Source organism: Dryas octopetala, chromosome 8, assembly GCF_963921425.1.
Source record: "Dryas octopetala chromosome 8, drDryOcto1.1, whole genome shotgun sequence".
Classification (NCBI taxonomy): domain Eukaryota; kingdom Viridiplantae; phylum Streptophyta; class Magnoliopsida; order Rosales; family Rosaceae; genus Dryas; species Dryas octopetala.
In genome coordinates this window covers 20,582,539-20,595,871 of record NC_141373.1, presented here as the reverse complement: position 1 = coordinate 20,595,871, position 13,333 = coordinate 20,582,539, and the positions used below count along the sequence as shown (strand labels likewise).

The 13,333-nt window shown below is 35.6% G+C and overlaps 1 protein-coding gene and 1 long non-coding RNA gene across 2 annotated transcripts; one reads left to right on the top strand and one right to left on the bottom strand.

Moving 5' to 3' along the window:
• Positions 1 to 317: 317 nt before the first annotated feature.
• Positions 318 to 1,181, bottom strand: LOC147277916 (uncharacterized). The gene is made up of 2 exons (XM_086255448.1): positions 966 to 1,181; positions 318 to 845 (listed from the first exon to the last, which is right to left on the bottom strand). The coding sequence occupies exons 1-2, from the start codon at positions 1,059 to 1,061 to the stop codon at positions 507 to 509; spliced, it is 435 nt and encodes a 144-aa protein (XP_086111574.1). The 5' UTR covers positions 1,062 to 1,181; the 3' UTR covers positions 318 to 506.
• A 4,716-nt stretch (positions 1,182 to 5,897) lies between these two features.
• LOC147277915 (uncharacterized) lies at positions 5,898 to 6,664 on the top strand. The gene is made up of 3 exons (XR_015124063.1): positions 5,898 to 6,038; positions 6,223 to 6,355; positions 6,467 to 6,664. It is a non-coding gene; the product is annotated as an uncharacterized LOC147277915 (long non-coding RNA).
• Positions 6,665 to 13,333: the final 6,669 nt, after the last annotated feature.

The window sequence follows — 13,333 nt, the reverse complement described above, 5'->3', positions numbered from 1 at the left end:
TTTATAAGAAAATAAAATATAGAAGAGACTATCGTGCTGATAACGTGTTATGAAATAAAGAGAAATATAGAGAAAACATAAGAAAGAATTAGGGAGGAATCAGAGTATATTTCTCATTCATATAAGGCCTCTATTTATAGGCTCTTGGATGACCTGAGATAGACCCTTAAGGTCTCGTATTTTACAATGAATTGGACTCCTCATAATTATCTATATAATTGCTCTAGATAATACATGAGATCAATATTGAACATGATAATGGACAGCCACATCATTAATGATATTTACAACAGTTATGTTTTATTATATATATATATATACACACTTTATTTTGCAATTAAAGCCAAATTTGGCATGATCGACAACAATGTGCAGGGACAATACAATTTTTTATTTGTGATTAATACAGTGGTAGGATTGATAAACTTGAAATTAATTATAGGGACGAAAGTAGAAATCGAGTGCAAATTTATGCCAAAGAGCTCTCCAATGTGATGGTCTGAGACTTAACTTTTGCGCAACCCCAATGCCTTACAGACAAGGTCAATCAACATTGAATGCTCCTTCCGAGCTGCCTCCAGCGGGGCTTTGAGATCCACAACTTCAGCTTTTGTGGAATTTAGTTTCTTTCTGGCCAAGGCGAGGCTGTCGAGCGCTGCCTGCTTCTCCTTGTGAGTTGCCTCTAGTTGGGTTTTGAGAGCCACAACTTGAGGTTTAGCGTCACTCAAATCTTTCCTGGCCATTCTCAAGGAGACCTTCGCTTTATGAAATTCCCGTTCCGCCGACTCCCTCAATCGGATCTCGTCTTCATTGAGCAGCTCAAGAAACTCTAGTTCTTTCTTAGACTGCAGGCCAAAAAAACCAATTATCACATGAAAGAGGTGCCATATATATATATATGTCAATTAAATTAAACTAAAAATTAAGTTCTACATATTAGCACTAAACATAAAGTACTACACAACCTCATCATCAACAAGCGACCTTCCTTCAAATATGGGACATCTGTCGGCGGCGGGAGTCTTACATCTGCACGGATCTTGTTGAATGAATTGATCCATTGTTGTATGCCCCACTTCTTATTAGTTAATTTTTTCCTACTCGGACCCGCCGTACTTCCTTTGACTACTCTATCAAGTTATGGTGTTATGGAGGGCCGACAAGGGGAAGAATTGAGATAAAGAAGACCACGGATCACTGATTTCTTAATTGATTAAAGGAAAACAATCAGCCAAATATTACTCCTTTATAGACATGTAAATTCTGATACGGACATTTCTACCTTGTTGGACAAAGATTCCTTTTCTAATAAGCCTAGTTGATTATTTCTTGTGTGTTAGGTTTAGGATTATTGTACATTAAGTTTATGATTTATTTTCCTTGTTTGATTACATGTTTTGCTTAGGGTATATAATTCTGAAACGAAGAAGAATCTATCTTTGAATACTTTATGTGTGCTTTGTAGATAAATCTTGAGAAAGCAGTAAAATGATTTCAAGATTACTACTCTAAACTAGATAATTAATAAATAAGTAATTAGGAAATTATGAAATTAATAATGGTGGAATACGATGCCTTGAGTGTTTTCTCATTTTGGTTAACTAAATTCCTAGATTTGGAATCACTCTATTCTAAAACCAACGACATCAAATAGGACAAACAAATTGAATTTTAAACCCCCCGAGTGGGGCTTGAAGACAAACAAAACTCTTATATATATATATATATATATTTTGGATTTTGATTCAAACTCACGACTTTTTGGAGGCTTTGGGCCTTTGGCTAATCACTATACAAATTATTAATAATTATTTAATTAATAATAAACTCACAATTCGCATGAAATTTTTTATCAGCTAAATAATGTAAAATTGGTAAACTTCTTTAAAAAATTTATCAAGGGTGAATATAAAATATGAAAAAAGTTTACTTTTTCTTTCTCATATTATGAAGTTTTACTTTCAAAAGTTAGTAAAATCCATGATGCAACTAGGCATAAGAGGAAGGGTGAAGTAGAAAGGAGAATATAGAAAGAGATGGTAGATTAATTCAAAACAAAATGCATAACAAATGAAAGAAACAACCTCCTCAACAACAAATAATATATATAACTATTCAATTAATGCATGCTTTGATGTTCTCAATTCATAAAGAAAAACTTAAGCCAAAGATCGAGCTATCCATTGTGATGGTCCAAGACTTAACTCTTGCCATGCCCCATTGCCTTCCTGGCCAAATGGGCTTTTGTTGAAATTAGTTCATTTCTGGCTAAGTCAGGCTCTGCCTGGTTCTCCTTGAGAGCTGCTTTGAGAGCCACAACTTGAACTTTAGCGTCACTCAAATCTTTCCTGGTCATACGCAATTCTACCCTCTCTTCATGAAGTTTCCGTTCTGCCAACTCCCTCGATCATACGGATCTCTTCTTCCTTGAGCAGCTTAAGAAACTCTAGTTCTTTCTCAGATTGCCGGCGGGCCAAAAAAACCAAATATCACATGAAAGAGGTGCCATATATAATTATATATATAGGTCAATTAAATTGAACAAATGAAATAGTTTAGAAAGAAACTAAAAATTAAGTTCTGCATATCAGGCTCTAAACTCTTCACATTCTGGAGAGTTTAGAGGAGGATAATTAATTCATGTAAATGTACTTTTTTTCTTGACTATGTTCCGTTTATTGGTTGGTTCACTTTTTTTTCACAGTCCATGTTCTTGTTTGGTAGATTGTATTGTATGGCAGCCATACAAAAGTCTGCTATGTACCTGATTTTCTTCCACAGTATCATGCCGGGCAAGAGAAATCGACCTTGTTCCAGACAATTGTCCTGATTTAAGAAGAATGTGGTGAAATGCTTCGATGAGAAGCTAGCTTGTCTGGAAGCTTCTCTTTCTAGTTAATGATCTTTTATATCTTATTTATTAATGTGTATGCTCCTAGCTAGAATGGGTACTTGTTCACATACTGTTTTGATAATTTGTACTTGTGCTAGTTTTTATTTCTCTTTTTATTGCAATGCCTGCATCCATTTTCTATAATGCCATATACTGACACTGGCAGCCACCTTAATTAGCTATTTATTTGTATTGGGTTGACAACCACCATTCTCTACATTTGCAAGCACAATTAAAAAGGGCAGAAAAAAACATTCATAAGAGAATGAAATATGAGATAACAATACAGAGGAAGTACCATGAAAATCTTTTGCCACCCAAAGAAGGGGCAAGCTGAAATTGCTCATATGACCATATTTTTTGGTACAACATAAGACCAATAATATACTAGTTATTCTTTTAAGTCTTGGTTTATTTGATTTTTCCTGATACACTTCATACAATTATAGAATACGAGTGATTTACATATATATAACTCAAGTTTCAAAATCCTACACTATACAGCTTGCATATGGATGTCAATCTGATTATGAATTCACATGTAGAGACTCAGGCAACTTCTTCTTCAATAGGTAGATCATCTGACTGCAGTTCTTTGCTTACCATCTGGTCATAGGCTCATTGAATAAAAACAATTAATAGAAGTTAACAGCGTTTAACCTCTGTTAAGAGGGAGGACATGTGTAAAAAAGATAGGTGGGTGACAGGGATTTTGGGGACGGGTGATTTGCTCAATATTCCTCCTTTGCTTTGAGAAGGTTGTGTAGATAATAGATATCATCGTCTTGAATTAAGGACAGCAATTTGGCATTCGTCAGGAAGCTGAATAGCTAATCGAGTAGCCCCTTCCATCTTGGGGTGACCCTAGTACAGCTAGTTAATTTGTTTGAGATTTTTTTTTTGTGTCATTTATTTGGATACAGTTATGAGGGACTGATCACATTTCCTATATGTGAAACCTACTCTTTAACTCCTCATATATATAATGGTTTCATTTTTCGTGAATATATTCATGTAGTAAAAACCCGGCCAGGAGGATGTGGATGAATGTCTTGATGAGAAAAATGACCTTTTGTTATTATTGTGTTAGCATTTCCTACAGAAACTATTAAAATTCTCAGTTTCGGAAATTCTACAATGACTTCAGGCATACAATGCCTTTAGGGTCTTGACCGTTGGATGAGATTTATTTGATCTAACGGATGAGAAAAAAAACAAGGGCTGAATCGGTAGCCCAAAATGAGAGAGAAAGAGGTAACCTCTGAAAAAAAAAAAAAAAAAAAAGCATCCTTATGAGTCAGGCATACATCTGAACAGCAGATCTCATCTGCTTCTTAATCTTTACCCTCTCTCTCCCGCACCCTTTCTCCAATCAAAACCCAGCCGTCCGGCGGCAACGTTGGCAAAATCGACCCTAAATATTCATCTACCAGTTACCATGTCGAAATCGACGAACCGATTGAACATCGTCCTCCTTTATGCAGGCTCAGAAACAGGCATTTGCAATAATTTAACCTTAAGCCACCACATGTTGAAGTTTAGTTTCAGAACAAGGACGTAGCTCACTTCACAAACGAATTAATCCAGAGGGACAAAGCTCACTTCACAAACGAGAATAAATGCAATGGGACAGAGCTCACTTCACAAAGAATCAATGTAAAGGGACAGAGCTCAACCACGAATTGCACATCCATCACACAAATTGCTCACTCCTTCCTCTGTTGTGCTCTGTTAATTTAAGGTATTTTGCACTATGGGTTTGGTATGGTCTTGACGTTTTCCCATTTAATTTGAGGATTTGGCTTAAAATTGTTATTGGGGTATGGGTTCATGTGGATAGTTTTGATAATTGTTCGATTTCAAGGTATGGATATATTTAGGGATTTCAGAATTTGGGTTAAAATTACTCTTGACGTTTCCCATTGAGTTTGACAATTTGCCTTCAAATTGGTTCGATTGAGTGAGTTGGGTAGAATTTAGTAGGGTTTACAATTATGGGTAGTATTTTGTCTGAATAATTGGCTTGAAACTGGAATTTAAATTTTTTAGATTGTTAGTTGTGCAAAATGTTATTTGTGATTGCATGGCAAAACATGATTGGCAAACAGTAGCTTGTATTGACTTGTCTGAGAATGCAATTGCCCTTTCGTCTGTATAGAATTGCATGTTATCGAATGGACAGTTCATGAATTGCTTACTTAAAAATATATCTATTTTGCAGCAGGGAGACTGAATCAGTTAGGAATGAATCAGTTTAATATAGCTGGGCCTTTGTGCTTTGTAGAAGTCCATAAAGTTTTGTTTAGTTCCTTTTGTTATTGGTTTTTGGCCAACAATTAGTTTGTTTGTTGAGAGCAGGAAAATGAATTAATATATTATTGTTTCAGAAACTCAAATATTCAAATTTATTGTATAGATCCCCAGTCCGAAACTCTCACTGAATCTCTTTCTCCCTTAATTTCCTGCTCGATCTCTTTCGCTGTTTCCTTCTCATCGATTCTCACCTTGTAAGAGGCAATCCACATCTAATGTCATTTTAGTGGTCATCTCTTTTGCACAACAGAGAAAAGTAGAAAGAACATGCTCAAATCAGTAGTTATCGATGGTACTCTTCTAGTTTCTTGGTTTGTTTTCGTTCTACTGTTGTGTGCTTGAGAATACCCATAGGTTTCAATGGAACAAAGAAACATAATCATGTTCTGTTGTGCAAATATGCTCTATGGATTCTTGTTTCCTTTCACATGCATCCCAGTAACTAACTTGCACACAAGTAAAACCTATTTTGCAATGGCCTTTTGAACTTGTTTCTAAGACACTTAACATTTAAACTTAGATGTGTTATGGGATTAATTGACTTTGAGTTTTAAGGAGACTATAGTAAGTTTCAATTTTCTTAAACATCCAACTTCAACAGAACTTGAGTTAGTAATCACATATTTTGTTTATTCTAGTTTCCAGGCGATGAAAGAAGACATTTAAACCAACTCAAAAGTTTTCACAAATTCAAGTTTGAAGAAGGCAGTAAAGATGCACCCCTGGCCTTGAAATTGCTCTGAGAAGTGATGTGAAGGACCAGTTCTTACCTTTGGCTGTTAATTGTGCCTCTGTTATATGCTGCAGGGTCTCTCCAAAACAGAAGGATTTGGTAGGTCTATTATATATAATCTTCATTTTAGAAGTTAGGCAAACAGAAGGCTTCTTCTTCTTTTATATTCTGTAGTGAATTTTATCATCTTACCAACTTCTGTAATTAAGAAAAACAAGCCGATTCCATCTTTTCATTTCAAAATACCTACTAGTGTCCTGAAATCAATCTTATATTTTTGAAGATTACTCGTTTGGTAAAAAAAAAAAAAACATACAGGAAGGACAACCTTGGCAATTGGAGATGGGGCAAATGATGTTGGCATGATTCAAGAGGCTGATATTGGAGTAGGAATCAATGGCATGGAAGGAATGCAGGTAAGCTTCAGAAATAATCTTTGACTTTAGGACTTATTTCTGGTGACATGGATGATATGTATCTGTATAATATACCCTTGTTATTCAATTTGAAATTTGTCTTCTGTGCAGGCTGTTGAGATTTCAAGGACAGATTACAAGCCATCGGAATGGACATCTTGTATCTAGAGATTTGCATTTTTGGGTTTTATGTTTAAATTAATTTGTGAGAGAGATGTACATGTTTTGATGGCTAGACTTTGATATCCGAATACTAGTCACTTGTCATTTTGAAATGAAATGTATTAACATCTACTGTTGCTACTTATATTGAAAACAAAGAAGGATGTATTTAATGTAGTAATTTTGAAAAAATGAGTTTAAAATAGTAATTAAAATCCAATTTGTGACCAAATTCTATCACTAAATGTATCTACAATATTTTAGTGAAGAAATGATAGGTTTTAGTGATGAAGATTTTGGTCACCATTTCATGTAACCACCATATCTAACCATCATATTTTAGTGATGAATATATTTATGTTCCTCACTAAACCATCATCTATAGTGATGAAACATAGGCCTTTAGTGACCAAAATTTTGGTCTTTTAGGGATGGAATAGTTCATCACTAAATCAATTTTTTTAGTGAGGAAAGACTTTGGTCACTAAAAAGTATAGGTTTTAGTGATGAATATTTTTTGTTCCTCACTAATAGGCTTTAGTCACTTGGTTTGGGTTTCGGTCAAATTAGAAACTTAAACTTAAACCCTATATTCTATATCCTAAATCCTATTGTGTTTTTTTAAAATTTTAAATCCTATAACTTACCCAATACACTATACCTTAAGACTATAATTCATAGTTGGTAACTTGGTATATAACTATAGAAGCAATTTTGTTGAGAATTTGGGATTGCATGTCAAAACCTGATTAAAATTGTCATTTCACATAAATTGGTTACTGTTCATCGTCTTCTTCCTACAGCCCAGTTTTCCAGATTTTGCTTTTTTTTTTTTTTTTTTTTTTTTTTTTTTTTTTTTTTCTCAACTTTGCCTTAATGTTTGACTTAACAAATTACCACCAAAGTAAGCAAACTAATACTTATTTTAAAGCTATGCACCTCTTCTTTACAACCATATAAATAACATTAAATATGGACAGTTAAATTATTAGATAATTGATCTCAAAGTAGGCTACCCGAACACTGTCAAAATTTACAGATTTTTTCAGATTTTCCAATTTCAAACCAACTTCAATTTCTTTAGATTCTAACACCTGAAATCGGTTTCTTAAGTTACTAGAAATGTGTTTAAACCTTCCAAAACAAACACCCAACCTCAAATTGACCTAAAATCCAAATTGAAATCAATAACACAAAACCTCAGGATTGGGTGTTCTCGATTGTAAAGACGAGGTGCATAACTTTAAAACAAGTATTAGTTTGCTTATTTTGGTGGTGATTTGTTAAGTCAAACATTAAGGGAAAGTTGAGAAAAAATAAGAAAAATCTGGAAAACTGGGCTGTAGGAAGAAGACGATGAACAGTAACCAAATTATGTGGAATGACAATTTTACCCCTAATAAACTCACGACTTTTTGGAGGTTTTGGGGTATTATTAGGGGTAAAATTCTCATTTCACATAAATTGGTTACTGTTCATCGTCTTCTTCCTACAGCCCAGTTTTCCAAATTTTGCTTTTTTTTTTTTTTTTTTTCTCAACTTTGCCTTAATGTTTGACTTTACAAATTACCACCAAAGTAAGCAAACTAAAACTTATTTTAAAGCTATGCACCTCTTCTTTACAACCATATAAATAACATTAAATATGGACAGTTAAATTATTAGATAATTGACCTCAAAGTAGGCTACCCGAACACTGTCAAAATTTACAGATTTTTTCAGATTTTCCAATTTCAAACCAACTTCAATTTCTTTAGATTCTAACACCTGAAATCGGTTTCTTAGGTTACTAGAAATGTGTTTAAAGCTTCCAAAACAAACACTCAACCTCAAATAGACCTAAAATCCAAATTGAAATCAATAACACAAAACCTCAAAATTGAGTGTTTTTTTATTGTAAAGAGGAGGTGCATAACTTTAAAACAAATATTAGTTTGCTTACTTTGGTGGTGATTTGTTAAGTCAAACGTTAAGACAAAGTTGAGAAAAAATAAAAAAAAAATGGAAAACTAGGCTGTTTGAAGAAGACGATAAACAGTAACCAAATTATGTGGAATGACAATTTTACCCCTAAAATTGACTGACTTTTTTTTTTTTTAAATAACGGTTTTTCCTTATTTGAGTAAAAAAGAATGTTAAAGTCCTCGTTTGGACACTTTGAAGGTCTTCCTATTTGGAACTGGCATATAATTAAGTTGAAGTCTTTTTGCTAAAATTTTCTCAAAAAAAGAAAAAAGAAAAAGAAGTTATGTTTTATTATATATATATATATATACACACTTTATTTTGCAATTAAAGCCAAATTTGGCATGATCGACAACAATGTGCAGGGACAATACAATTTTTTATTTGTGATTAATATAGTGGTAGGATTGATAAACTTGAAATTAATTATAGGGACGAAAGTAGAAATCGAGTGCAAACTTATGCCAAAGAGCTATCCATTGTGATGGTCTGAGACTTTGTTGAACACTGATGCAATGATAAACAGAGAAAGGAAAAGAGGGAGAGAAGAGAGGAAGGAGGGAGCACAAAATATGCGTGATGCTCAGAATGAGCCAGCCACTAACAATTTCATTATATCAAAGCATGTCCATGTAAGGACAAGAAAACGGTTACAAAGCAAATGAGGTAGAGTGACTGTGATCACATCATCACCATTCATGCATCTGTCCTATAAGGCAGTGCCAACTGTCAGAAATTAATACAAACCATTTGTAACTAATTAACTAACATAATCTTGTATTAAAGCAGCTACGTAAGAATGGAATTCAATTAGAATCCTTAATTCCAACACTCCCTTCTAAGGTTTTAATTGAATTCACTCCAAGCATACTTCTCAACAAACAGAACCTTTCCTTTGCTAAAGCCTTGGTGAATATATCTGCAATTTGATCTTCACTCTTGCAGTATAGAAGATCAATCTCCCCTTCCTGCATTGCCTCTCTGATAAAATGAAACTTTCTTTTAATGTGCTTTGATCGTTGATGAAACACAGGGTTCCTTGTCATTGCAATAGCAGAGGTGTTATCACACATTATAGTGGTTGGATCCACTTGTTCTTCACCAAAGTCTTGTAAAACAAACCTCAACCAGATAGCTTGAGTAGTGGCTTCTGCTGCACTCATGTACTCGGCTTCTGCAGTGGATAATGCTACACTTTGTTGCTTTACAGATGCCCAAGAGAAAACACCACTGCCAAAAGAGAATGCATAACCAGAGGTTGATTTCATGTCATCTTCATCACCACTCCAATCACTATCACAGTAGCCAATTAGAAGTGCTGATTCCCCTTTTCTGTATAGAATTCCATGGTCAATTGTACCACTGATGTACCTCAGTACCCTTTTGGCAGTTCCAAGATGCTTGGAGGTTGGACAATGCATAAACCTAGCCAGCAAACTAGAAGCAAACATTATGTCTGGTCTAGTTGCTGTTAGGTAAAGTAAACTGCCAATCATTTTCCTATATAACCCTTCATCTGCAGCCTTGCTTCCATCTTCCTTTCGTAGCTTATCTGTAGTGGCAAGTGGGATTGAAACAGGCTTGCAATCTTTTAAGCCAAACGTCTCCAACAGACTTGAGGCATATTTTCGTTGATGAATGAATATACATCCTTCCTTTTGAACAACACCAATGCCAAGAAAGTGATGTAATAATCCCAAATCTGTCATTTCATATCTTCTCATCATTTCTTGTTTGAATTCCTCCATCATTTCCTTATCACTCCCTGTGTATACAATATCATCCACATAAATGGATACAATGAGTGTGCCTTTTCCCATTTTGTGCCTCACATACAGAGTTGCTTCACTTGAGCTCTTTTCAAAACCACACTGCAGCAGAAATGAGTCAATGTTGCTATACCAAGCTCTTGGAGCTTGTTTAAGTCCATAGAGAGCCTTTTTTAATTTGTACACCTTGTCTTCAGCATTTGAAACCACAAATCCCTCAGGCTGTTCAACATAAACTTCTTCCTCTAATACTCCATTGAGAAAAGCTGATTTCACATCTAATTGATATAGCTTCCACCCTTTCTGAGCTGCAAGTGCAATTAAGGTTCTGATTGTATCCAATCTAGCTACTGGTGCAAAGGTCTCGTTGAAATCCACTCCTGGCTTTTGAGTGTACCCCTTTGCAACCAGTCTAGCTTTGTGTTTCTGTATTGAGCCATCGAGATTAAGCTTTGTTTTAAAAATCCATTTCACTTCTACAATAGGCTTATCTCCTGGTCTACACACAAGTTCCCAGGTATGATTTTTCTCTATCATATTGATCTCATCTTCCATAGCCTTTTGCCATGCTTGATCTTTTGCAGCATCAAAGTAGCTTTCAGGTTCAATGACACTAAGTTTGCAATGAGCAAATACTTCATTCAGGTTCTTCCATTTTAAAGGAGTAGTGTCATAAGTTTCAGTCAGCACAATCTCATTTCTTGAGTTGACTTCAGGTGAATCTGATCTCAAGGAATTTTCAGCAGCAGGAGGATCATTGTTTGGGGATTCCTCCACACTGTGTTGAGTTTGGTTAGGCAATTCTGAGCTTGCAGACATATCATCTTCAATTTCCCCATCTGTCCAGGGCACAGTAGCATATATAATCTCTTCCTTTTCCCAATTCCACAAAGCAGACTCATCAAACACAACACTTCTAGAGACAATAACCCTGGCTGTTCTTAGATCATACACTCTATACCCCTTTTCCCTCATGCCATAGCCTACAAAAACTCCCTTCTGACCAGATTCATCCAACTTATGCCTTCGTTGAGATGGAATATGAGTGTAACAAATGGAACCAAAGATTCTCAAATGTTTGACTCCAGGCTTCCTTCCACTGAATTCCTCAAATGGAGTCACATTTTTCAAAGCTCTAGTGGGACATCTATTGAGTAAATAGACTGCAGTATTGATTGCTTCTCCCCAAAAATGCTTAGGCATTTGTTTTTCATGTAACATTGCCTTAGCCATCTCTACAATAGTTCTATTCTTCCTCTCTGCAGCGCCATTTTGCTGAGGTGAGTAAGAGACTGTTAATTGTCTTTCAATTCCAAATTTTTCACAGAATTGATCAAATTCCAAAGAGGTATATTCTCCACCTCTATCACTTCTCAATTTCTTGATCATGAATCCACTTTGCAGTTCCACCATTGACTTGAATTTCTTGAATACATTTAGCACCTCAGATTTGCATCTCAGAAAATAGACCCAGCACATCCTGGATTTATCATCAATAAATGTGAGAAAATATCTATTCCCACCAATAGTTTCAGTCATTGGTCCACAGACATCTGTGTGTACCAATTCAAGTAGGTTAGATGCCCTCTTAACCTTCCCTTTGTCAAAGGCTTCTCTGTGAGACTTGCTTACTGCACATCCTTCACACACATGATTCTTTCCAGCAATCTGAGGTAGTCCATACACCATATTCTTATCCTGCAATTGTAACAAGCTGTCAAAGTTTAAATGGCCATATCTCTTATGCCATTTCCAGGAGGAATCAATGACAGTGGCTTTGTTTGCCATTTCAGAGCCAATGTCCTCGAGAGCAAGGGGAAAACACCTGTTCCCTTTCATCTGCACACTCACAACTAGACTTTTAAAATCTCTATCTCCATAAATATTTGCAGAAAAATCTCCAAAGATCAACCAATAGCCATGCTCGACCATTTGTCCAACACTCAACAAGTTCTCATCTAACCCAGGTACAACCATTACTTCAGTAATGTATCTTGTGCCATTCTTGGTTTTAACAGGTAGTGTGCCTTTGCCAATTGACTCAACAAGATCACCTGTCCCCATTTTAACCTTGCATCTCACACTTCGATCAATGTCCACAAGTAGAGACTCACACCCTGTCATATGGTTACTACAACCACTGTCCAGGTACCACACATCTTTACAATTCTCCACAGATGCTTTATGACATGCATAAAACATAGTAGCAGTCTCTTGTACCTGATTAGCATAGTTGACAACCTGTCCCCTTTTATTTGGTTGATGGCAGTCCTTCATCATGTGCCCAAATTTCTCACAATTGTGACATTTGATTTTCCCTTTGAACCAACATTCCCCAAAATGAAGCTTATCACAGATTCTGCATTTGGTCTTCCCTGCATCTGCTCCAACTCCTTTCAAATTTGCAGTTGACTTATTTTCCCACTTCTTGGGTTTACCTTTCCAGGCACCTTTCTTTCCTCCACTGTGATTGTAAGGTTTGTTTTGAGGATTTTGAGAGTTTGATGAAACACTCATGCTAGCCAGAGCCTTCTCAGCATAGCCTGAATCTTCCTCATGCCTATCCAGTCTGAGTTCATAGCTCTTAAGTGACCCTACAACCTCATGTACTGATACTGTATTTAAATCAACAGTTCTCTCAATAATCACACACATGGGATCATATAGCTTTGTTAAACTAATCAAAATTTTCTGTACCATTCGTTGGTGAGGAAGAGTTTCACCAAACTTTTCCATTTGATTAGTTAAGTCAAAGAATCGGGTAAAGTATGAGGACAAAGTTTCATTTTCCCTCATCCTCATATATTCAAATTCTCTACGCAATCCTTGGAGCTTCACTGACCTGGATTGTTCATCTCCATGGTACTCATCTCTAAGTAAGTCCCATGCACCTTTAGCAGTTTCTTGATTGACAATTCGAGGGAAGATCTCCCTTGAAACAGCACCTTGAATGATTCCTAAGGCCTTTGCATCCTTCATCTGTTGCTCCTCAAGGTAAGAATCTACTTCCTCTTCGTCATCTACACTGAGTGCTTCTCCATCCTTCTTAACTTTCTCTTTCTTCTTCTTTGATTCTGGAATG

What these genes read in the sequence shown, in the direction of transcription:
- LOC147277916 (XM_086255448.1), bottom strand. Translation starts at nt 1,061, where the DNA reads ATGGATCAATTCATTCAACAAGATCCGTGCAGATGTAAGACTCCCGCC. An exon ending in GGTCGCTTGTTGATGATGAG is followed by an intron (nt 846 to 965) that starts GTTGTGTAGTAC and finishes TTTGGCCTGCAG; the next exon opens with TCTAAGAAAGAACTAGAGTT.